The following is a 23,251-nucleotide window of genomic DNA, read 5'->3' as shown; positions in this document are numbered from 1 at the left end:
ATGAAATTATCTAGGATCTAGATACGGGTATATTCTTTCATCCTTTGAATATTCTATTAGATCAGATCAATGAATCGTAGTTCCAGTGGTTCCTCTTCTTGTCGGACATGTAGCCGTGGCCAAACCAGCAGAGATTTGTTTCTGGGCTCCTCCCAAATGGCCTTTGGCCGCTTATATTCAACACAAATCTTCTTTATCTTTATAATGTAAGACTTGGATTGACACTCGCTCAACAAGAACTAAACATTCAACTAGACCTGACAAGAAAAAACATATTATTGGTAGTGCGGGTTGTGAAGAGTTGCTTCACAACCTTATAGACTGAAATTTTATCTACTTGCATGTTTTGCTTCCTATTCAATAGCCAGCATGTGTCTGTAAAGCTGTAATCGGAAAATCTATTTTTTCGGTTCATAGATGTTACTGTACCTGCCTAGAGCAAGATCGTACTCGATAAACAGAAAGTAAGATATTTTTCAACATTAGAGTAGAACAAAATTTATGCATCTATCTAACAATGGAGCCTGCAACTTCGAACTGGAAGTGCAATATTGATTTCTTGTTTGCTAATTGAGGTATTGCAGCAGGGGACCATAGTGATACTGAACCAAACTACATAAACTAACACATGGTATCATTAACTGTATCATTTATTCATTCATCTTTTTGGTGCAGCAACTTCATTTACCATCAACTATATATATATATAAGTACCTGAGCCCGTGATGTTCGATACACGTAACATGAAAATGTCTCAGCTTTTGAATCTCTATCTCTTCCTTTACAATTCGCTTCAGGCCTGCGGATGGTACTCCATTTCCTACTCTTTTATGATTGTACTGATGCAAATATAAAAATGTTCTAGTTAATCAGTTTCCTAATTGCTTAATTAAGTTATATTTTTATATGTTTAATTGTTTTTTCTGATTCTTTAAAAGGGCAATTTCTTTAATAAGGGTGTTGAGCAGCTTCATCAGCACCACATCAGTTACCAGTGCTTATGCTTCATCCGGAGAACTGATTTGTGAGTTGGGAAAATTTTTTGCTTGCTAAATATGAGTGTCTGCTTAAAAGATTTCTTACTATTCTTTGTTTATTTTACCTGGAGTGTTTTTCTGATTTTAGGTTTGTTACAAACCGTTGCACTCTTGGAAACTATCCACGGAGCAATAGGTACGTCCTTAAAAGGGCTTTGCTGTTTTCTGTATTTATGTTAACTATAAAATACATCTGCAACCTCTAGTTTCCAATTCTCTGAAAATCAGGGATTGTTCCAAATGGGGCACTGTTTCCGCTGTTGCAATGGTTTGGAAGGACTCATTGTGTTGTCGCAGTTGCTCATGGCGTTAAAGAGGTTTTAACAATTATACTTATACAAATTCAACTAATTATTGAGACTAATATTTTAGGTTGCAGAGAATAATTAACACTAGTACATGCATTTGATTATGGGAAACAATACCAAATTGTTTTTGTGTAGGTGCAAGAAAATGCATCCATATTCATAATATTTGTTGCATGGTGCGTAACTGAGGTAGCATCTTCATTCCTCTTACTGGTGATTATATATGTTTAATTTGGTGATCTATATATGTATATGCTTAAAATATTGGCTTTAATTGTAGTCAATTAGCAATTGTTGAAATTATTTGACATGTGGTACTTTTAAGAACTTGAATCTGCCTTTTGTTTTGGCTCATAACAAGATTAATGCCAAGGTAAACTACTGCACCAAGATTTCATTTCCCTTTATTGCTATGAAGAATATATATGAAAAATCGAACTTCATTGCAAATATATAGATTCTCCAGTAGTTGATCATGAGACGTTATGCACTGTTGCTACTGTAAAAGCAGTGTTATTATCAGTAAATCAGACTCTCAGAAGTGCATAATATCAGATTCAGGTGGTATGCATTTTGCTAACTATAAGCATCTTTGGTGTTCTGTAAACCGTGATTACCATTTTCTTTACAGCAATCGCTCACCAGCAACTGTATTTTTTGTCAAAAATTCTTTTCATTTACGCGTTAAAAATATTACCATGATCTGGCAATTGCTTCATATAACAGGTTGTAAGGTACCCAAATTATGCTCTAAATTGCTTCGGTACATCACCTTATATTCTTACCTACCTCAGGTTTGATATTTTCAACAGAGCACACATATTGTACCCTTGCTAGTCTAAGTGAATATTTTGAAGTCAGCATAGATTCAACGAAAATTTCAACTTGATGCAGGTACACTTTATTCATTGTGCTGTATCCTACTGGATTTCTCAGTGAATGTAAGTAATCTAGAAAAAATAAATTATATGTTCAAATTAAACCATTCTTCCAGTCCTTCAGGTATTGAGTTGTTTGACTGTTTTCAGTGTGGCTCATGTACAAAGCACTCCCATTTATAAAGAAGAAAAAGCTCTATGAAGGATTGTTTGCTGGTCTCCCATTTGGCTATTCAGGATTCGTTCTGGTATGCATTGTTCCCGTCTCTCAGAACAAGGCCTGGTTGTCAAGTAGAACGAATATATAAAGATATAAAGATATAAATATATATAGATCGAGTTTATTCTTTGACTACTTAGACTTGTTAACATATCATGGCACTTCTAAAACTGTAAGGGTTAAACTTCTGAGCTCTGTCACCACGTTAAGTTTTCCTCTAAACTTTTGTTGGAAGCAGGCTGTGATTTGTTTGTATCCGTTGATTTTCCCCAAAATGTACCTGCACATGTTCAAGCAACGACGATCAAAATTGGGAAAATATCACATTAAGAAGGCCAGCTGAAGGTTTCAGAGGAGGATCTTGTAATAAGTTGGGTCATACTTGCTGTTTGTTCGTCGATGAATAATACGGGTTCAGTTGTACAATTGTATCTTACAATATTGCTGAATAATCAATGCCAGTAACGTTAGCTATTTAACATGTAAGGATGTATAAGGAATCAAGAACTGCAGTCCTGGATATTGCCTTATTTGAAAATTAGTACAGAAATAAAATAAATTCCAATGCATTTTAATTTCGATTTCCTTCCTGAGTAAAATTATTTCTGACATTAGTTATTTACAAAATGTGGCAGTGCAGAAATTAAAGTGAGAGGGAGTGATGTGTGAGTTTCTGAGCAATATCATCAACAGAAAGATTTTTGCACTCCATACTGCAATGGCAACTGTTATTTAGTCTCCTCTGATCATGTATGTAGGGAACACAAAAGATGTTGTAGATATTTATTTCTTTTGGCTTTATTGTTGGCAAGATTTAGTCGTGCCCCACTAAATCTATCCTTTTTAACTCTACAAATCTATCTAGTGATCGGCTATTTGGTTGTTGTATGTCCCAACACACAACCAGCAACAGAGAGAGATTCTTATTTCAGGCACCAATAACTCGTACAGTATGCCGGGAAATAATTCGATGAGCCCTCTGTCAGGCAAGATTATAAAACATTTTCACTTAGATGGAATGGGGAGAATGTGGTGAAATATATACTCTAAATTTGGTGCCTTCTAAATTATTTGAGTTAAAAATCTTCTATCTCGGGAAATTGAATCTCTATTGTCTAAACATGACATCTTTATGTCTTTAGATAATAAATTTTCTGGAATAAAAGAAATTCACGCTTCAGAATTTTATTCTTGTATGAATATGTACACTCCTGACCAATAAAAAAAACAAAATCTAACTCACATATTTTAGAATGAATGATCATTTTACTTATATTCATCATATTATTATCATTATAAAAAAATACCCCCTAACTATCTGAGGCCAAACCGAGTTTCTAAAATAAATAAATACCGTAAATGCAGCAACATCACATTCTTTCTCCAAAGCTTCAGCATCAAATTGTTTATGGCTCCAGAAACGCTATCCACCCGAGTCCTGTGTAGCAGTTGTTCACGGATCAGACGGCCTTGCTTTCTTTCTGATCCGTGACAAACTTTATTTTTAAAGTGTTATAAGATCCAACAAGTTACGGTCACAAGCAACTAAAATTACCCATGATGTCTTCATTTGTTCTTTTTTTAAACCTCGTTTTTCTACACTCAACACAAATTAAACCATATCATTAATTCTTACGTTTAATTTTCTCATATATATCATTTTCAACAATTTTATCACAAAAATACTATAATATTAAGCGACTCCAAAACTCATCACATTAATTTTGCACGCCATTTATCTATTTCCTTTATAATTCTATTCGGGTTTATCCATCAGCTTCCAGAAAAAATCCGACACAAGTAAATAGAATCGGGAATTTTCAAAAAATAATACTCCTCTTATTATGTGACATTTATTCCTGTTTGAGGCGTCCAAAATGAATGAACCTATCATACTTACTATTTTTGAACACCATCTTTAACCTGTTACACTCACGACTTCTTTATTTTATACTCCTTTTTATTAAAAAACACTATTACACTCACTACTTTCCTCCAATATCTTAAATCTATTATTAAAATATTGATAGTTCTCACTATTTTATCCACTTTTCAATTAAACTTACATTATTTACTATCTTTTTTCTAATCTCTGTGAAATTCAAACAAGGTCACTTAATATACGAAGGGGGAGTAACTTTTATAAAACAAAATTTAATAAAAAATTATTAGAGGAGCTAAAACACTTACATGTGCAGTACATCATGCTGATGGTATCTACTATGAGTGGCAAGTGGCAACAACGAAAAAGCCTAAATTGTGCGAGAGCTGGGCAGGCGTGTATGGAGCGTACAAGTGTCGCCGTAAATGCGTGCGTATGCCACATGACTTTAACCTAATGCCCCCATGTGCCGCCGCGCAACAACGTCTCTCTTTTTTGTTTGACATGCAATAACCACATTTCTCACCCTCTTATATTATTCACCTTATTTATTTATTTCAGCCCAGGGGGCGCATTTTCTTATTATTTTTTTTTAAAAATTATCCTTTTACTTCACGAAAATTAAAAATTTGTAACATTTTTATTAATTTGTCGGAAAACCTCATTCTTCAAAAAAAAAAAAAAAAATTCTAATTTAAGTTTATTAATTTATTCGCATTTGTTCACTACTCTATATTCATTTTTTTTATCCAAACGGCCACTTTAATTTAATATTAGGTTGCGTTTTTCTTTAGTCTCGTAATACGAAGATTCCTGCAAATAGTGAAGCGACGTGTGTCACCGTCTAATCGATGGTTACATTAATCCTCCGCGTTTAATATTAATCTGTATTATTAAAATATGTTTATCTTACAGCTTTCACTAAAACGCCATCTTATTAGTTGACATTTACGTTTGTCGAATACTAATCATGTATTCTGATTTTAACGCAAAAATGATCAAAAAGAACATTTGTTATTTTGTTGGGGAATAGATGCTAGATTTGTGTACACGTTTAATATGCTGCATGTTGAGCCTTGAGGTGCTAGATACATTGTATTATTTTCATATTTTACTATATCAGCGTTTTATATTAGAAAAGCGTCAATATTTAATTAAAAACTTGTCTCATTAGACGTAGATGTAGTTGAATCGTTCAAACAAATATTAAAATATAAAAACCTAGTTTTTAATTGCAAAACTAAATATATCTGCATGAATAAACAAAGAAACAATTTATATGTTAAGACATATAAATATGAATAATCCACCTTGTTTTGGTGAGGGCTATCTAAAACCGTGTGCTACATGTATAAAAATGTCGGTTAGCTAGTCATAACATGAAGTGCGTGATAAAATAAGATATATATGTGTTATTGTCTGAAATCAGGTTTTGTGGGAAGCTCACATGCAAGAGCTAACCTAAGACACCGCCCGCTGCAAAGATAATGTTGTGAAATTCATTTCACTTTGTCTTCTAGTCTTTGTTCTGTACACGTTATTTGTTTTTGCCATTTTATCTGGTAACTGTTAAATCCTGCTCAATTTTGCAGACTGTTTTTTGCCTGTGGTTCATCAGGTAGGATAGTGTTTTTGGGGCACTTCATTTCGCTGATCAGGCTCGATCGTCCTCAACTGAAGAAGACAACAAGGGTGTTTGGCCAGAAAAATATGTATTATTTATAAATAAAAAATTGATTATAAATGGTAAAAACTATTTAGTTTATGTGAACTTTTTGTGTTTATAATTTATAAGGTATAAACGTTATTAATATAATAATAAAATTATAAATTATTTATTTATAGTGGTCCTCTACATTTTTGTAAAATCAAATGTCAAAAATAAAAATAAATCACTAAAGAAAATTAAGATATCAACTTCTCTTCTCGTATTTTAGTTTATAAATTGAAATTTGACTTATAAATTTGTTACATAAACATAATAAATAAACTACATCTAATTTATAAGCACAAAATCTGGACTTAAAATCCGAATAAACATCCCAATGTGCTGCACATTATTTTGGAAATAAGTAAAGTCAAATATTCAAGTATGACTAAGCACATGTTTGTTTCTGATTTTAAGCAACGACATTATGTTGCAAATAAGTACAATCAATTTATATAATAAATCGGAAATTGATTTAGAATTAGGAATAATTCTGAAATTCACTTAAAATCAGAAATTTAGTTGAAGTACTTTTTTCAATAATTTAATTTTTAAAAATTTTGTTTTTATGAAAATTGCCCATAAATAATAAGTTATCCATAAATTATTATTATTATTATTATTATTATTATTATTATTATTATATTTTAATTGGAAAAAGTTTAATACATCTAACCTGACTTAAAAGTTAAAATTAATACTATAATATATTGATAAAAGCTTGAATAAGAAAACCTTAATTTAACTCAATTTAATTTGCAAAATATATTAAATATATAAGTAAAAACCTGTTCATGATATATAAATAATAAAAATAAATAGAAATTTGATTAGACTTGTAAATCTCAATTAGCAGAGGAATTTAAAGTTTGAACTCGACTCGATAAAATAATTAAATGATTTAAGCTATAAAACTAAATTTAAATATTTTAGAGTCAAATTTGAGCAACTCATCCATGCTTTTTTATACCGAGCATGCACATGCTATACATTCTCTTTTGAGTCGTTTTCTTGTTCGTTTCAAATCATAGGGTTCAAAATGTAGCCATATCAACTTCCTATTTCCGGGGTTAATTGATTATTGATTGCTGCGCAGCTCACCGAAATAACTTCATAGGAATAAAGCGAAAGCTAAAAGTGTTAACTGTTATGCGACTATGCAAGTCCCTCCCTATGCTTTGAAGATGTGAATCACATTTTGATCTAGGCACAATATATGCGACTTCCCTGCAAAATAGGATGTATGTGATGCTCGTGTTGACTAATCCAGATTTCCAGTCATCAATTCCTAGGCTCGTAAAAAACATGTTGGGTTGACACTATTATTTACCGCAACAACCGGGTTGCCAGAAAATTCACATTTTCACCTGAATTTTTCATCTTCTTGTTCTTATAAAAACAGGAGGAGAAAGACATGAGATTTCATTATGAATGTGTATTATTTTAAGATTGGAAGTATTGTATGTTCCAAAAATAGTTTTCTCTGCTCTGGATTAGTTATTCTGTCAGCATGTGGGGAAGACATTACTGTCATTCTTTGTCTTGTACTCACAACTCTTGATCTATATATTACTCTTTATCCACTCCTCTTCACACTTCCCCTTCACATTTTCTCTCCTGTCACCAACAAATCTCCAATATGGCTTCCTTATGGACTTATCAAGAGGTTGGTTCACTTTTCTTCTCAGTCTTGTTTCCAAAACACCTGCATTTCTCCCTGTCTTTGTTTCAGTTGTGCATGAAATCTAATGAACTACACTGACACGCGTGGATGACAAGTTATGACTTATAAGTTATAAGTCATCGGTCTGTGTTTGCAAAATGAATTAGCATTTAATTATTGTTGAAAGCTATATGTGAATTTGTGGTCTTACATTTTGCACAATATTTTTACTTGTTTGCTGTATGTGCTTTGGACTAATGTTGTTATGCTTGGCAATTGCAGAACATTAATGAGCTGAAGCAGCACCTCTTATACACAAGTATTGAACTTGAGTCTGTAAAAGCAGAAGCAGGTGAACAAATGCAAATTCACAAGGAATATGAGAAACAATCACTACAATTGCTCAAGATGGTCATACAGGAAAGAGATGAGGCCAGAGAGCAGCTCCACAAGCTACTCAACAAGCTTATGGCATGTGATTCTAGAGCTCAGAATACTGACTTTTTGACGAATGTTGTCCCACAACGGTCACCTGAAAGCCCACTGGTGAATCCTGTTATACCCAACTTGAGCACAACTGAATCAAACAGCTTCTCTGAACCATACAATTACCACTCTTATGATTCTTCCCCAGTTAGTTCGTTTTTCGAACCTGTCCTCTCCCCTGAACTATCAAACATGAGCAGCCCTGCTGGTGATATAAGTAACAAAATGAAAATTGTCAATCAGGCCTATATTCAGGACTATAAAAACACAATTCCAACCACAATTGTTCCTCCTTCGGGTGCCTCGAAAGCTGATCAACTTATTGACAGCCTTGTCAAAGGAAAAACTTTGCCTCAGCAGGGTAATCTCCTGCAGTCTGTTCTGAAAGCTGGACCACTTATTCAGACACTTCTTGTCTCCGGTCCACTTCCTACATGGCGTAATCCTCCCCCTCCTCACACATTCAATATCCATCCTCTGACAGGCAAAACTCGCGATGTGGTAACGTCCACTCAAAAGCCAACAGGCCTCGCAGTCCATGCCTTACCAAACAATCCTCAATCATATGTTGAGATGCCTTGCAAGTCTTCACAAGTTGCATGTAATTCTGTACTAAATTTTCAAGATGCGGCTTCAAGATCATGTTTGAGGACTGGAAGCCAAATGATATCGCCTGTTCCATATGGTAACAGCTCTTTTCCGACAATCAAAAGACAAAGGTTCCTCTGATCACAACAAAAAAGAGGAGACCATGTACTTTTTTTGGTTTGAAGAGAAGTTACAAAAGGATTTGGTTTTGATAATGTAAATTGTATAAGGTATTTTGGGTTTGGGTGACATAGCTTCTTAGTTGAATTGTTCATTTGTCATGTTCACAGTTAAATTGTATTTTGACAATTAATTCATACATATTTGTATATTTCAACCAATAACACTTTTACTTTCAACTTTGCTGAGTATCAACAATGCTAAGTCGATATTCACATCAAAGACTGCACTTCTGGTTCTACTGTAAATATCAAAATTAACGATACCTTCACAAAAAGGAAATCAGGACAATAATAACATTTATTCTTTCTTCTGAAACATGAAAACAAACAATAAACGTTTGCCTCTCTCATTGGGGTGGAGGGAAAAAGACGGCATCTGAAGCCCTTTTAGCGCGAAATTCCTTCTCTATATCATCACCCACATTGAACGATGCTTTTATTACTTGAGGAGACAATGCTTTCCACGCCCCAGTTCTTCCCGCCAAATTTGTGATCAAGGGTCTGCAATTTTCACAATTATAGTACATTTCATTGCTTCTTAAATGAAATAAAACAAACCACAGGGTCTGTTGAGGCATACTTGTCATTCAAAAAAGTGGTAGCCAAAAACAAAATAGAGAAGAAAAACACTTACTGTGGAGTGGTTATGATAGAGAACCACTCTAGGCCATCAGGATCAGCAATCTTTGAAACCACAAAAAACCTAGGCACAATAAACAAATTCCCGGCCTCAACTATCGTCTCCAGAACACGTGTGCCATCAATCCCAACAATCTGGGCACGGCCCCTGCCACGAATGATATAAGTGACCTGGTAGGCCGAGTCACACGAGAAACCTGGAGAGACCATAGCACTTCCATCCAACCTAACAAAATCAGCGCCAAAACCAACTTCCCCAACCAAAGGCAGATTCTTGGTACTCAAAACCACAACCCTTCCGCCATTCTTTACATCAACATCTAGTGGAGCTTGGAGACAGTTAAGCACCAATCCGTCTCGTTGTTCCTCTTTAGGCTCAGTCATATTGGCATTCAAACCAAGCCTGGCAATTCCTTTGCTGGTTTGATTGTGAACTAGGATTTGCACAACACTTTGTTCCAAGTCCCATGCTCTGCCCACAAATTCGGTTGAGAAGCCAGTGAAAATACCGGTTGAGCCAGTCAAGAAGAAGTCGGTGAAGGAACCAACTACGTGGCCTTTTGAAGTTTCTCCCAGGAAAAGAATTACAAGCTCAGTGTCATCTTTGTTGTACCACCATGTCACTGCACCAAATGGCAGAGCAATGGAATCCCCTGTTTTGATTGGAATAACCTTTTCTTCTTTCCCCGGAAGAACAATGCCAGCAACTCCATTGCCTGATGAGACAGGGGTAGGAATTAGAATACATAAATAAATCACTTCTCGACAAAATCAGAGTATCAGTGCAAGATTACTCACAAATAAATAGGAAGAAACAGAATTAAATTTTGCATAATATATATTGTGGCCATATTCTACTCAAATTCACAACACAATTTACAAACTACTCGTTTGAGTTATTCGGATTCTAATTTGTTGACACTGATATATACATGCTACAGATTATTTTAAATCCATCGATTCAACCATAATATAATTAACTACATATTTGACAACTTTTAAAATAGCTGAATTGCTCTAAACGGATCTAGGATTATTCTCTTTTGGGGCACCAAACACATTTTAGAAAAACACGAGTATATCGGTATATTTACAAATATAGTGAGGATATTTCTATAATTTTGTAAAATTTAGAATGATAAAACTTATAAAAAAAAAATTTCAGGCCGGTGTCTCTTACTAGATCCGTCCTTGCTCTAAACAAATACAAATGAGTACTTGGGTGGCAGTCTCAAATTCTCATTTTGAGAATTTGGTTTTACTATTAAAAATTTGGTTCTTTTGTTTTCATTTTGAGCATAATTCTCAGTTGAGCGTGTAATATTCTGACAAGCAACATATATATATTAACGTACCTTGAAGAACAAATGCAACCTTAGGAGAATCAGAATAATGAGGAAGAAAAAACCCATTTTTCTCAAGACTCAGCTTAGCAGCACCTATATTGCCTTCTTTCAGCATGGGCAACTCATCGGGGGACCAGCTGTAGTAATATCCTCCGTCCCCTCCGAACACCTTTTCCGCAAATTTGGGTGTCAGATCAACCTCCGTCTTTCTCCCTAACTCACTGTAACACGAACCTATTATCATATACAATATCAAAACAAAGTGCCAAGGATTTGCACATATATGTGACTTGGACATCTCGAAAAATTTGCCTTGGTGATTAGTGGCAGGATTGTGTAAACTGAAATGAATAGGTGTAGAACTGGAGATAATTATTTTCCTAGCACAAGGAATACAACAATGACTTACAATGGCCCCTTTTATAGTGCAATATCTGTGCAATATCAAGTAGAAAATCCTTAAACAAGGAAAACACAATCCTATAGGGTAATAGGGCTATATACTAATGACTTGATGAATACTATTTCATACTGATATCATTCTAGAGATAAGATATCTTTATTATATTAATGTAACGGGGAGTTATATGTATGCATTAATTGCAAGATTACATATTAATTATATGTTACAACTTACCAGAGATATCTTACGCTGTCCACCGCAGTTTTTATCAACACGGTTTAGCATACAATCGATTATTAGCATCATATTTACATAAAATATTTAGGATTAATGTTTCTTAGCGAAAAAAATAGCTGATTATATGCTACAACATTCGTATATCAAGGATCGGAGATTGTTTGGGTGTCAATGAAATTAAGGATCTTTCTAGTACTTTAAGTTTTGAGAAAGTTGATTAATTAACAGTTAGTACATATCAATGTTTTGTTTTCATCAACTAAACAAAATCCCAATTTTATAGAGTTAAAGGTGGAATAGGATACAAGCTCCATGCAGATGATAACATGTAGTACCAAGTCAGGCTTAAAATAATTAGAACGAAGAATAATAGCACAAGAAGGAATTTAAGTGTCCAGCTCTGATTGCTGGAAGTGTATAGACGTGTAGTTGTTGCATGAATCGATGAAATGCATGATGTTCCTCCACTTCCGGATAATCTAATTAACAAAATGTTCTCCATTTGTCCAGTGTTAGGCCCGCTTCTGAGTTTTTTTTGGAAGAAAACAAGTGAATGCAAATGAAAGCAAATGTGTTTTCACTTTCATCCCACTTTTGGAGTGAAAGTATGCTATATTTGCATCCAATTTCACTTGCTTTCCTCTTAAAAAATTTGAGAGCACAAAGTTATATAACTTTACTTTCTTTTCATTTTGTTTCCTCCCTAATTATAACTCGAAAGCAGGACGTTAAAGTCGGGTTGCTAACTAATGCTGAAAATGACACTAACCCACTCTCAAATCAAACCTTATAATTCATTGAATCCGATGCCTGACACTCAGGAAAAGGGTACTTCAACAGAAGACAGTACATTCGGGTGGCCAAAATGCAAAATGCTCACCCAAGTTTTGCATGGCTCATGATTTAAACCCTGAATTTTATGTACTGTGGCCAAAATGCTAAATTTTCACCCAAGTTTTGCACAGCTCATGATTCGAACCCTGAATTTTCTATGTTGACAAAACGGCCCCTGTAGTTTGCAAACCAACAAAAAAGTCCTGAAATTTAAAAGCTGACAAATTTATCCTTGATGGGAAAAATTATAAAATAATTATCGGAAAACTACAAAAATGTGTCTTAATCAAATTAACCGATCAATCAGATTCAACCAATACTATTTTTTTTATGCACTTAATCGGGTAATCATGTATATATTGGATTCAATTTTTACACCTACAATGATTTTAAGCAAGATTTTAAGTTTAAGTAAGTGAATATAAAAATTATAAGTAAATATGTATTTTTTTATAATCTATTAATATGTATGAAATCACTAAAAGGAATATCTGAACTGAAATAAAGAGAGTATATATATGATAACTCAAAAATTTAAATATAGCTTTAAACAAACATTTTATTATTGAAGTTTTTGGCTCTAGGTCGGTTGTGTCGTGTTAATTTCTTCTCGTCAAGCTGTAACTAGAGATGTTTAAAAAATCTGAAATCTGAAATTCGATCCGATCCGATCTGGAAAAAAATCTGAAAAACACGATCCGGAAAAAATCCGGTCTGGCCCGGCTCGGTCCGAGGGCCTAAAACAGGCCTAGTATTTTCAAAAAAATCCGGATAAAATCCGGATTTTTGAAAAATCTGGGCTTTTTATAACTAAACCAGACCTAGTATTTTTGGGAAAGCCCGACCCGGCCCGATTTTTAAAAAATCCGGCCCGATCTGGTTTCAAAAAAATCCAAATTTTTTGGCCCGGTCTAGATCTGGCCCGAACAGATCCTTTGTGCATCTCTAGCTGTAACGCCTGTAAGGAAAAATGTAAAATCAATATATTTTTTTTCTTTGAAGAGAAAAACCAATACTAGAGAAGCTTAGATTGAGAAACATCTGTCAGTGAGAATCTGTATTCTTCGCCTCCCTCCTCCGTCCCCTGTTATCTCCAGAAGATAATCTTTGAAGGTAGAGCTCTCTTATTTGTGCATCTCTCTTCCAAAATATGTATATAACATGATTTGATTTCTTTTGCTTTTTTATTCATACTTTCAATTCTGAATTCTGATCCATCTGATTTGCGTTTTCAACCGATTCAAATATTGGGATATCGATCTACTCACCGATTTATGCAAGGATATCTTTAAAGGACGGATCATATTTGAAAATGACTCATTTTGTGTGAATATACTCCACAAATTAAAGTGTATTTTTTCTAATTCACAATCTTACTTGTTTATATGATCCGTTGATAATTTAGATATGTGCATCTAATCTTAATATTGTTATTCATAATATAGATCTTGTGCATTTTGATATTGCTTGCATAAGATTGAATTCTATGTGATCACAACCAAATATAAGTTTTTGATTTAGCGTTAACATGTTTTTTCGAGATGATGGTGGTCTAACGGTGGTTTGCGATATTGGTTTACGGCGGTAAACTTTTTGACTAAGATTATGGCATAATTTATGATTTCAATTTTGTATAATTGTATTTAATTTTCGGTTTTTAATTGTCTGCATTTAATGTTTTAATAATTTTGGTTGTAACAAAGGGAATTTGTATTATGCGATGTTTCCTTAAATAGTGATTGACTCATTTTTATATATATTTTAAATTTAGATATCAATCTTTTTAGTAATTGGTATATTTTCATTATTGATTGATGTTTTGCTTAAATTTTATAAAGATTTTATATAAAAATTTTAATTTTCTTAATTAAAATTTCCTTTATCACTTTAAAGTTGATTCTTTTGTATATATGGAAATTATTTGATTTTTTTGAAATTGTCTTGATTGTCATTTAATGAGCTCGTACGTTAATTGTGCATCTATTGATGGCTAATTTTGTACCATTTATGGGTGGCCATGATTGATGACATATTTTTGGCTTGTAAGAGGCATTTATGTGCCACTTTGTTGGCTGCAATTATGTGCCACTTTGTTGGCTTGTTAATAATTGTTATATTATATTTTCGGTATATTATCTTTTTCGTTAGTGTCTCACCAAAGATCCATCTTTGGTTGAGACTTTACTTAATTTCCTCTTTCACTAGTTGAATGATAATCACATGATGTTAATTATTATTAGTTATTGGATATATTCTCCTTTATTTTTTAAAAATATATATATAATCAGTTATATATATTTAGACTTATATTCTCCTTGTTTCCTTTGTTTTTATTTTCAGGATACTTGGAAGAAGACGGATTTTTCTTTTCGGATATTAAAATTTTATTATCTAAATTTCTCCGGTCATCTTGCATATCCGATGGTTAGATGATAAGCTTCCTTGAATGAAAGAATTATTACGGTGAATCGCCGGATATTTTTGTTGAGATTCATTCTCATTATCAAAAAAAAACATTTTATTATTTACGTAATATATTGCTTAGAGCATAATCATAATTAAGGGATGATATACTCTCTTCTTTTACAAATTCGATACATATCAAAAATATTAAATATGATATTATTATTATTTATTTTGATTATATTAATTACTAAGATACAACTATGTCTTCATTTTTTATAACTAAAAATCAATATTATTTGTTTTATTTATGAATTTTGTTTTGGAAAAGGAAAGACTATTATCAGAAAAAAATTCTTAACAGACAAGATCATCAAAATGGGATGACCCGTTAACAAACAAACATCAAATACTTCAGCTTTTCTTTCTTTAACTACAAAACAGGGTCCAGATAAACCCAACCCCTCTTATCTATCCTTTTCGATAATCGCAAAATAAATATATTAGAACAAGTGTGGAATATTTTAGTTGGAATAAAACACGTTTACATATATTATTCTAATTTCTTTTTTGTCAGGATATGTTAGTCTAATCTGAATGACAATAACAGAAGATAAAATTTGCACTGTAAACAGGATTAGTTTCAAACACTGTCATTTATCCTTACTTAACAGTATGCACCTATATATACATAACCCCCCTGACCCTCTAATTCCTCACAGACCACATTTTCTTGGAAAAGTTAGGACTTTTAATAATTGATTGATTAAAGGATGGAGATTGATTTGACACCCAAGTTGGCTAAGAGTGTTTATGGGGGTGATGGTGGAAGCTACTCTGCTTGGTGTCCTGATGATCTGCCTATGCTTAAACAAGGCAATATTGGGGCTGCTAAGCTCTCTCTTAACAAGAATGGCTTTGCTCTTCCTAGTTATTCTGATTCTGCCAAGGTTGCTTATGTTCTTCAGGGTATGATAATCTCTCCCTCTCTCTCACACACACACAATTTTAATCGCTTGTATCGACTCTCTCTCTCTCCCCCTCTCCCTCTCCCCCTCCCCCTCTATCACACTCATTTTTAATCAATTGTATTGTATGTATGTCCCGCTCTCTCCCTCTCTCACACTCATTCTTAATCACTAGTAGGGTTTAATTTTGATGCTGATGATGATGATGAATGTCAGGTGGTTTAAGTCATGGCTGTAGGGTTTATGTATTAGATTTGTTTGTGATGAATGTCAGGTGGTTTAAGTCATGGCTGTAGGGTTTATGTATTAGATTTGTTTGTATTGGTATTTTGATCGTGTTTTCCTGTTTATGTAGTTATGTTACATATGTCTATATGCTTCATATTAGTAACTTGTAAGTATCTTGTCAGTTGCTCGGTTACGGATGAATCATTTCTTCGATCATCTTTCTACTATTAGTAGCTATTTGTGTCGTTGACTATATAGTGTTTGGAATTTATAAGTATGATATCAAGTTTCATGTGCAATATGCTACTCTTTATGTTTAGTTTATTTAGATTGGTCCTTCTTAAGGCTTATTGGTTTTGGCTTTCTCGCAATATTCCTATGTGGATTTGTTTCTAGAAAAAGTAAGCTTCATTATATATGGTTTTTTACTATTGATTCCTATTGCCATGATTGAGAAGAGGAAGTAGATGCTGTCTGGTCTCACGTCTCGGGCATCAATGATATTTGTGTGAAAATCATTGGATCAGTACTTGCTTATTTCTTAATAATATGGATTGATTAAGTGTAAAGTTTATGTTCTTTCTTGGCAGACTTTATTATGGACAGTTGAAGATATTTGATTAATGAATTGCTTGTTACTTTCCTATACTTGTCTACCTTGAAGCTTAAGATTATGTTATTGCAAATTGTTAACCTCTATTTTGTCTATAAATTTCCGTGAGCATATTATATAAGTATCACGTAAGAGGTACTGGATACAGTGACATGAAAGAATTTTACTTTTTCAGGTTATGAAATTCCAAATTCGATAGCAATTATTAATTGTAAAGTTTATGTTTTAATGTGTTCTGTTTAATCATTAATTAGGTAGTGGAGTTGCTGGAATTGTTCTTCCGGAGAAAGAAGAGAAAGTTATTCCTATCAAAACAGGGGATTCCATTGCTCTCCCATTTGGTGTTGTGACTTGGTGGTACAATAAAGAGGACACCCAGCTTGTAGTTCTCTTCTTGGGAGATACTTCAAAAGCCCACAAAACTGGTTCATTTACAAACTTTTTCTTGACTGGGTCTAATGGAATCTTCACTGGCTTTTCAACTGAATTCGTAGGCAGGGCATGGGATTTGGATGAAAGTGTTGTGAAAACCTTGGTAGGAAACCAAACCGGTAATGGAATTGTCAAGCTTGATGCAGGGTTTAAGATCACTGAACCCAGTGAGAAACACCGAAATGGATTGGTGTTGAACTGTTTAGAAGCCCCGTTAGATGTTGATATCAAAAATGGTGGAAGGGTTGTGGTCTTGAACACCAAGAATTTGCCTTTGGTTCGTGAGGTTGGCCTTGGAGCTGATCTTGTCAGGCTAGATGGAAGTGCAATGTGCTCTCCTGGTTTTTCATGCGACTCGGCATATCAGGTAACCTACATTGTTCGAGGAAGTGGCCGTGCTCAGGTTGTTGGTGTAGATGGGAAACGTGTCCTGGAAACTACTGTCAAGGCTGGTAATCTGTTCATTGTGCCCAGGTTTTTTGTTGTGTCAAAGATTGCTGATCCTGAAGGCCTGGAATGGTTTTCTATCATATCCACTCCAAAGTAAGCACCATTTACAATGTACTGTAGTAGCTTGTAGGTTTTCAATACCCTTAAGTTATTGACTGTTATTGCTTAGTCCTAGTTCATCCTTGATTATCACCATTTACCTTGTCTTCTTCCAAATTATAATGACACGTTATCTTATTGCAGTCCGGTATTCACCCATCTAGCTGGAAGCATCGGCGCTTGGAAGGCGTTGTCTCCTCAAGTTCTCCAGGCCTCTTTCAATGTGGGTTCAGATGTGGAGCAGCAGTTTCGCTCTAAAAGGACTGCTGATGCCATCTTCTTCCCTCCACCAAAGTGAAGATCTGCTCATGTTGCTCCATAAGCTGAAAATCTTATCACAATATAAAGTAGTATAGGTCTTTAATTTCCCAAATAATGTTCAATCTGGATGTTGCTGAACAAAGTTCCTTCCCGTGGTTTTTGGATATTGCCGAGTATATTAGGATTTTATGATAAATTTTCTTTTATCTTTCCCAAAGTTTCCGTTTTGGGAACACAGTTTGCAACTCAAGGCAGGACTGGTGAGATTCACCGAAATTACTTGTTGGTTTGATATTTGATGAATGACCGTATGTTCTCGTAACTGGATTGCAGACAGGAAGTGTATATTCAGCTTCCTAAATTTATGAAGTAAGATTTCACATAAAATCTTTTAAATTTTAATGTCAAAATTATGTTTCAGAAAATTGCAAGAGAGATCTCAAAAAATGCATGTGGTGGGTTTTGTACAAAATTATGTACACCTACGCACTACACCATGTATAAACATCACCCATTAAAAATTACTCATACTGCTACATCATTTGAGAAAATATCACCACCTCAACCAAGACTCGATTCTGCAGCCTCTTACCTCTAAGGCGAGCAGCCTTTTCCTAGAATTTTAGGCGGACTCTGTATTCACTAAAAAAAGTATAACAGATGCAATAAAAATGTGAGGTATAGTTTCTAGTTGCATGAACAAAGATAATTGCCGGTCATTTTCATTGTCTATCATTCTGGGTGACTTCAAGGTTCCAGTCATTTATAAATTAGTATAGGCTATCTTCAGCTCTAATGGTATTAGGCAAGGCAAGAATACAAGTGCATCTGTGTGAGCGAGTGCTTTTGTTACAAAATCAAGACTTGTTTATATTACAAGCTCTAACCAAAACACTAGTAGGTGGAATGCTAACCTGCTCCATCTCATCAACTCCGTTAATGTACTTCTCAGGTACTCAGATCAGGCTACTAGAAATTAGACTCGTAATCTAGTATTTATACACCACCAAGTTTTAGTAACCTGTATCATAACTACTCAGAGAACAAATCTTCTGCAGACCCCAAACAAAATTCTCTTCTTCTTTAGTACAATGGCATCCCATAGGAACTCCATTTCGCGTCCCTTGAAGCGCTTCATGTCCCTCTTTTTCCTGGCCATTACAATCACCTCTGCAACCTCAGCCCGAATCCTTGAAGCAGAAACAAGTTCCAATGACGAAACTGAGTCCACTGTACCTCCTGTGGCCGCGTCCACCACTGCAACAGGCGGAGCAGCTATAGGCCATGACCATCCGCTTACATTTTTCATGCACGACATATTAGGGGGCACGAATCCTTCTGCTCGAGCAGTCACTGGAATTGTCAACAACCCTGCCCTCAACGGTCAAGTCCCTTTCGCAAAGCCTAATGGTGCAAACTTTGCTATTAACAATGGCGTTCCATCAACCAGTGGCAACAGTGGACTTTTGGACAACAATAACATCCCCTTCCTCACCGGCCTTGGCAGAAGCACGTCTAACGTCATCCAAAACAACAATGGCGGATCCGGCCTCTTCAATGGCGGTCAATTTCAGGCAAGTCATTATTATTCTGTTTAACATATTTAATTATTCTAAATAATTTATTTTTTTTACCTTAATTGATTTATTCGTTAAACATTCTTAATTTTTAAATCTGGCTAATTGATAGGGACCTGGAGCAGACTTGAGGAAGCTCATGTTCGGAACTATCACTGCCATCGATGATGAACTAACAGAGGGACACGAACTCGGGTCAGGCCTAGTCGGGAAGGCACAAGGATTCTACGTAACGAGTTCAGGAGATGGAAATAGCCAGACAATGGCATTCACTGTTATGTTCGAGAGCGGTGGTTATAAGGACAGTTTATGTCTGTTTGGTGTTCACAGAAGTGCAGTTTCGCAGTCTCAGATTGCGGTCATGGGGGGTACTGGCAAGTATTTGAATGCAAAGGGATACGCCACGATCAAGAATATTGCAGATGCTAATCCTCAGATTAATAATGGGAACACTGATGGATTGGAAACTGTGTTGGAGATTACTCTCTATCTTGCTTATTAGTGTGTGACTGTGTGTTCATTCCTTTTCTTTCTCCTTTGTAATTTATGTTCATGTACTTTGAAATTCGGATATATGCATGCCTGCTTGCTTGATCTTGTCCATATGTTTGATACGTAAGATGCAGTTCGGATTGAATCAGTATTATATCACAACCGAGTCTGATCTAAACTTAAATTGGAATAAATTTCGCAGCAAATTACAAGATCGCGATGATCTTTTTTATCTGCGTTTATTTATAGAATGGGGAAATGGTGATTTATTTGACATCGAATTTTTTTCAAAATGAGAACCATCGGATCGGATGGAGCTGAGACCAGGAAACATTTTAATTTTTTTTTCATGAGTTAAATTACTAATAAAATATATAAATTAAATAAATATCTATTTATTTAGTTTTAACAAATCAAATGTAATGAAATGTATAATATTTATTTTCTTGAACGTGTTCTTAACTAAAATACAAAATTAATATAAATATTTCCAATTTTCATTTCCTAGCGATCCAAACAACGGTTTAAAACTGAACCACGACTCTGTTTAGAAACTGGGTGGCACTACTCTGTTATTACTCGAGAACAGAACACTAATGTAAGCTACTGTTTTATATTTCCATTTGTTTTTGTTACTCTCTCGGACATTCTGGTCCAATCCATACCACAATTTCGTGAAGTTTCATTACAACGAGAAAATCTCTTGCTCTTTAGATGTTTGAGGAAATGTCTGAACGAGTGACTTTACTCTTGTTTATCATTGTTAGAAAGATCAACTAAGCATTTAAACAGGAGTAATATATATCTCATATTTTATTTCTATGGCATGAAGAAACTTTCTAAGCTCAGATTAAGTGATGGTTGATTATGGATGTGAAGTCTTGTTGGCAGATTATGTCGGGTGTCGACCATGGAGGCATTTATAATTTTAATGTTCTTATATACCGAGAAAGGTTTCGTGATTGAGGTGCTACAAATTTATATAGGCTGCGTTAAATTTGTTGGATGATTCGTGATTTAAGTTCATTTCCACTTTTCAAGCCGGAGTCTTAACTTGTTTACGTCTTTATGATTTTTAGTTTGGCAATATATTTGCTCTTATATTTCTTTTAATGTTTCAGATATTTGGTACTTGTTTTCCGGATAGACACCATGATCAGAAATGTGTGTTGTCTTAAAAAATCATGCTTCAGAGCATTGGCATCAGCTAGATTTTATAGCTCCAATAAGACAGCTATAGGACCATCCGATCCAACAAAGAAGATATGCAAACTTATGATGTCTTGTCCAAAATTAGGGCTTGCTGCTGCGCTTGACCAAAGCGGGGTAAGGATATCCCAAGATGTAGTTGAAAAGGTTCTCACTAAATTTGAAAATGCTGGTATGCTAGCGCATCAATTCTTTGAATGGGCTGGGAGGCAACGTGACTATGAACACAGTGTCAGAGCTTACCATACCATCATAGAGTCTATGGCCAAGATAAGACAGTATCAGATAATGTGGGATCTCGTGAATAGTATGGGTAGCAAGGGAATGCTAAATATTGAGACATTTTGTATAATCATGAGAAGGTATGCCAGGTGCCAGAAGGTGGAGGAGGCAGTTTACACTTTCAATGTTATGGAAAAATATAAAATTCATCCAAATTTAGCCGCTTTTAATGGTCTGCTAAGTGCCTTATGCAAGTCTAAAAATGCAAGGAAAGCTCAAGAGATCTTTGATAACATGAAAGAACGATTCAGTCCTGATTCTAAAACCTACAGCATTTTACTCGATGGGTGGGGAAGGGACCCTAATCTTCCCAAGGCTAGGGAAATATATCGAGAAATGGTCAAAGAGGGTTGTGAACCTGATATTGTGACATACGGAATCATGGTTGACATCCTTTGCAAGGGAGGAAGAGTAGATGAAGCCATCAAAATTGTCAAGGAAATGGACTCCAACGGATGTAGGCCAACATCGTTCATCTATAGTGTGTTAATTCATACTTATGGGGTAGAAAATCGGATTGAAGATGCTATTGATGCATTCTTTCAAATGGAAAAGAATGGCATCAGTCCTGATGTGGCTGTATACAATGCATTTATTGGTGCTTTTTGCAAGGTAAACAAGCTTCAGAATGTGTACAGGATTTTGGACGAAATGGAATATAAGGGAGTGATCCCAAATTCAAGGACTTTCAATATTATATTAAGCAGCTTGATTGACCGTGAAGAGACTGATGAAGCTTATAAGGTCTTCCGTAGAATGATCAAGATTTGTGATCCAGATTCAGACACAAATACATTGATGATAAAAATGTTCTGTGACAAAAATGAGCTTGAAATGGCTCAAAATGTGTGGAGGTATATGAAAAAGAAAGGATTTCTTCCAAGCATGCACACGTTCTGTGCACTTATTGACGGATATTGTGATAAGGCTAATGCTGAGCGGGCTTGTGTCTTAATGGAAGAGATGATAGAGAAAGGAATTCGACCGTCAAGGATGACATTCAAGAAATTAAGGCAACTGCTTATAAAGGAACAGAGAGAAGATGTTCTTAAATTTCTTCAACAGAAATTGGATCTCCTGGTCAAAGAACCTCTATGTGATTGAAATCCTAGATTGTCGTGTCATAATGGAGAGTACCTGCAAAAACAGGTGATATAGTTAAATGTAAATCTTTATGCAATTTTCTTTTCTTATTTATTAATTCTTTTTTAAAACATCAAGTGCAGCTAGCATCAGTCAAATTGATTATAATCAATACACTATTGATGTGTATATGGTAGTTGTAGACTTGTAGGTCATGATCTACCAGTAGGATAGTAATTTGAGAGGTTAAAATAGAAACTAAAACATACTATAAAATAGTAAAATTACATGATATCTCGTGATCATGATTTAATCACCTGGAAACAAGATTCAAAAACAAAACAAAATAAAAGTTGCTGGATTGATGTTGCGCATGTCTCTCATTCCCTTCCTAGATGGCTAGATCCACCCTGGTTAGCAGTTAGCCCGGTAGCACCCAGTAGCATAGCAAATCCCAGCAGAGTTTAAAAACAGCCACAGTTGCCTCAACAACTTGAGGGTTAAACATACCCTGAATGTGGTGGAGGCAGTTTTCACTTTGGCGATATTATCTGTCAACTGTGATTTATTGTAAAATGTTAACACTCGCGACCCACTAGTAAGATACTAAACTACATTCAAACCTTTAAGTAGTCGACATCTCAGCGCTGGTGCCTAACTGCTTGGTGGTTGCCAGAGTCAGGAGCGTCACTGTGGAGTTGGCAACTGCAGTTAGTGCAACCACACAGTTTCTAGCTATCCAT

At 34.8% G+C, this 23,251-nt stretch overlaps 6 protein-coding genes across 8 annotated transcripts; 5 read left to right on the top strand and 1 right to left on the bottom strand.

Moving 5' to 3' along the window:
* Positions 1-69: 69 nt before the first annotated feature.
* LOC108222238 (uncharacterized) lies at positions 70-3,355 on the top strand. Of its 3 annotated transcripts, none has more exons than XM_017396151.2 (10): positions 79-464; positions 676-808; positions 939-1,024; positions 1,126-1,173; positions 1,266-1,354; positions 1,481-1,534; positions 2,072-2,139; positions 2,240-2,286; positions 2,374-2,471; positions 2,682-3,355. In XM_017396151.2, the coding sequence occupies exons 2-10, from the start codon at positions 726-728 to the stop codon at positions 2,784-2,786; spliced, it is 678 nt and encodes a 225-aa protein (XP_017251640.1). In that variant the 5' UTR covers positions 79-464; positions 676-725; the 3' UTR covers positions 2,787-3,355. The 3 variants fall into 3 exon arrangements, with proteins under 3 accessions (XP_063950684.1, XP_017251640.1, XP_017251639.1); XM_017396150.2 differs by having other exon boundaries at positions 79-575; XM_064094614.1 differs by lacking the exon at positions 1,481-1,534 and having other exon boundaries at positions 70-575.
* Positions 3,356-7,492: 4,137 nt separating this feature from the next.
* LOC108220584 (uncharacterized) lies at positions 7,493-9,107 on the top strand. Its single transcript, XM_017394387.2, has 2 exons — positions 7,493-7,699; positions 7,979-9,107. The coding sequence occupies exons 1-2, from the start codon at positions 7,673-7,675 to the stop codon at positions 8,909-8,911; spliced, it is 960 nt and encodes a 319-aa protein (XP_017249876.1). The 5' UTR covers positions 7,493-7,672; the 3' UTR covers positions 8,912-9,107.
* Positions 9,084-11,372, bottom strand: LOC108220583 (glutelin type-D 1). The gene is made up of 3 exons (XM_017394386.2): positions 10,947-11,372; positions 9,587-10,307; positions 9,084-9,453 (listed from the first exon to the last, which is right to left on the bottom strand). Exons 1-3 carry the CDS (start codon positions 11,233-11,235, stop codon positions 9,300-9,302), a joined length of 1,164 nt encoding a protein of 387 aa, XP_017249875.1. The 5' UTR covers positions 11,236-11,372; the 3' UTR covers positions 9,084-9,299.
* A 4,092-nt stretch (positions 11,373-15,464) lies between these two features.
* On the top strand, positions 15,465-18,115 carry LOC108219977 (11S globulin subunit beta). The gene is made up of 3 exons (XM_017393587.2): positions 15,465-15,783; positions 16,878-17,598; positions 17,749-18,115. Exons 1-3 carry the CDS (start codon positions 15,588-15,590, stop codon positions 17,900-17,902), a joined length of 1,071 nt encoding a protein of 356 aa, XP_017249076.1. The 5' UTR covers positions 15,465-15,587; the 3' UTR covers positions 17,903-18,115.
* Positions 18,116-18,881: 766 nt separating this feature from the next.
* On the top strand, positions 18,882-20,043 carry LOC108222472 (dirigent protein 10). Its single transcript, XM_017396392.2, has 2 exons — positions 18,882-19,439; positions 19,555-20,043. The coding sequence occupies exons 1-2, from the start codon at positions 18,957-18,959 to the stop codon at positions 19,942-19,944; spliced, it is 873 nt and encodes a 290-aa protein (XP_017251881.1). The 5' UTR covers positions 18,882-18,956; the 3' UTR covers positions 19,945-20,043.
* Positions 20,044-20,435: 392 nt separating this feature from the next.
* LOC108222104 (pentatricopeptide repeat-containing protein At1g77360, mitochondrial) lies at positions 20,436-22,626 on the top strand. Its single transcript, XM_017396005.2, has 2 exons — positions 20,436-20,532; positions 21,056-22,626. Exon 2 carries the CDS (start codon positions 21,087-21,089, stop codon positions 22,527-22,529), a length of 1,443 nt encoding a protein of 480 aa, XP_017251494.1. The 5' UTR covers positions 20,436-20,532; positions 21,056-21,086; the 3' UTR covers positions 22,530-22,626.
* Positions 22,627-23,251: the final 625 nt, after the last annotated feature.

Source organism: Daucus carota, chromosome 5 (assembly GCF_001625215.2).
Source record: "Daucus carota subsp. sativus chromosome 5, DH1 v3.0, whole genome shotgun sequence".
In the NCBI taxonomy this organism is placed as follows: Eukaryota; Viridiplantae; Streptophyta; class Magnoliopsida; order Apiales; family Apiaceae; genus Daucus; species Daucus carota.
The sequence above is the reverse complement of the archived record's forward strand: the minus strand, read 5'-3'. Positions and strand labels throughout refer to the sequence as shown.

What these genes read in the sequence shown, in the direction of transcription:
- LOC108220583 (XM_017394386.2), bottom strand. Translation starts at nt 11,235, where the DNA reads ATGTCCAAGTCACATATATGTGCAAATCCTTGGCACTTTGTTTTGATA. An exon ending in GGTTGCATTTGTTCTTCAAG is followed by an intron (nt 10,308 to 10,946) that starts GTACGTTAATAT and finishes CTGTCTCATCAG; the next exon opens with GCAATGGAGTTGCTGGCATT. An exon ending in TCTATCATAACCACTCCACA is followed by an intron (nt 9,454 to 9,586) that starts GTAAGTGTTTTT and finishes TGAAAATTGCAG; the next exon opens with ACCCTTGATCACAAATTTGG.
- LOC108222104 (XM_017396005.2), top strand. Translation starts at nt 21,087, where the DNA reads ATGATCAGAAATGTGTGTTGTCTTAAAAAATCATGCTTCAGAGCATTG.
- LOC108222238 (XM_017396151.2), top strand. Translation starts at nt 726, where the DNA reads ATGTTCGATACACGTAACATGAAAATGTCTCAGCTTTTGAATCTCTAT. An exon ending in AACTATCCACGGAGCAATAG is followed by an intron (nt 1,174 to 1,265) that starts GTACGTCCTTAA and finishes TCTGAAAATCAG; the next exon opens with GGATTGTTCCAAATGGGGCA. An exon ending in TATATTCTTACCTACCTCAG is followed by an intron (nt 2,140 to 2,239) that starts GTTTGATATTTT and finishes AACTTGATGCAG; the next exon opens with GTACACTTTATTCATTGTGC.
- LOC108220584 (XM_017394387.2), top strand. Translation starts at nt 7,673, where the DNA reads ATGGCTTCCTTATGGACTTATCAAGAG. An exon ending in CCTTATGGACTTATCAAGAG is followed by an intron (nt 7,700 to 7,978) that starts GTTGGTTCACTT and finishes TGGCAATTGCAG; the next exon opens with AACATTAATGAGCTGAAGCA.
- LOC108222472 (XM_017396392.2), top strand. Translation starts at nt 18,957, where the DNA reads ATGGCATCCCATAGGAACTCCATTTCGCGTCCCTTGAAGCGCTTCATG. An exon ending in TCAATGGCGGTCAATTTCAG is followed by an intron (nt 19,440 to 19,554) that starts GCAAGTCATTAT and finishes GCTAATTGATAG; the next exon opens with GGACCTGGAGCAGACTTGAG.
- LOC108219977 (XM_017393587.2), top strand. Translation starts at nt 15,588, where the DNA reads ATGGAGATTGATTTGACACCCAAGTTGGCTAAGAGTGTTTATGGGGGT. An exon ending in GGTTGCTTATGTTCTTCAGG is followed by an intron (nt 15,784 to 16,877) that starts GTATGATAATCT and finishes ATCATTAATTAG; the next exon opens with GTAGTGGAGTTGCTGGAATT. An exon ending in TCTATCATATCCACTCCAAA is followed by an intron (nt 17,599 to 17,748) that starts GTAAGCACCATT and finishes ATCTTATTGCAG; the next exon opens with TCCGGTATTCACCCATCTAG.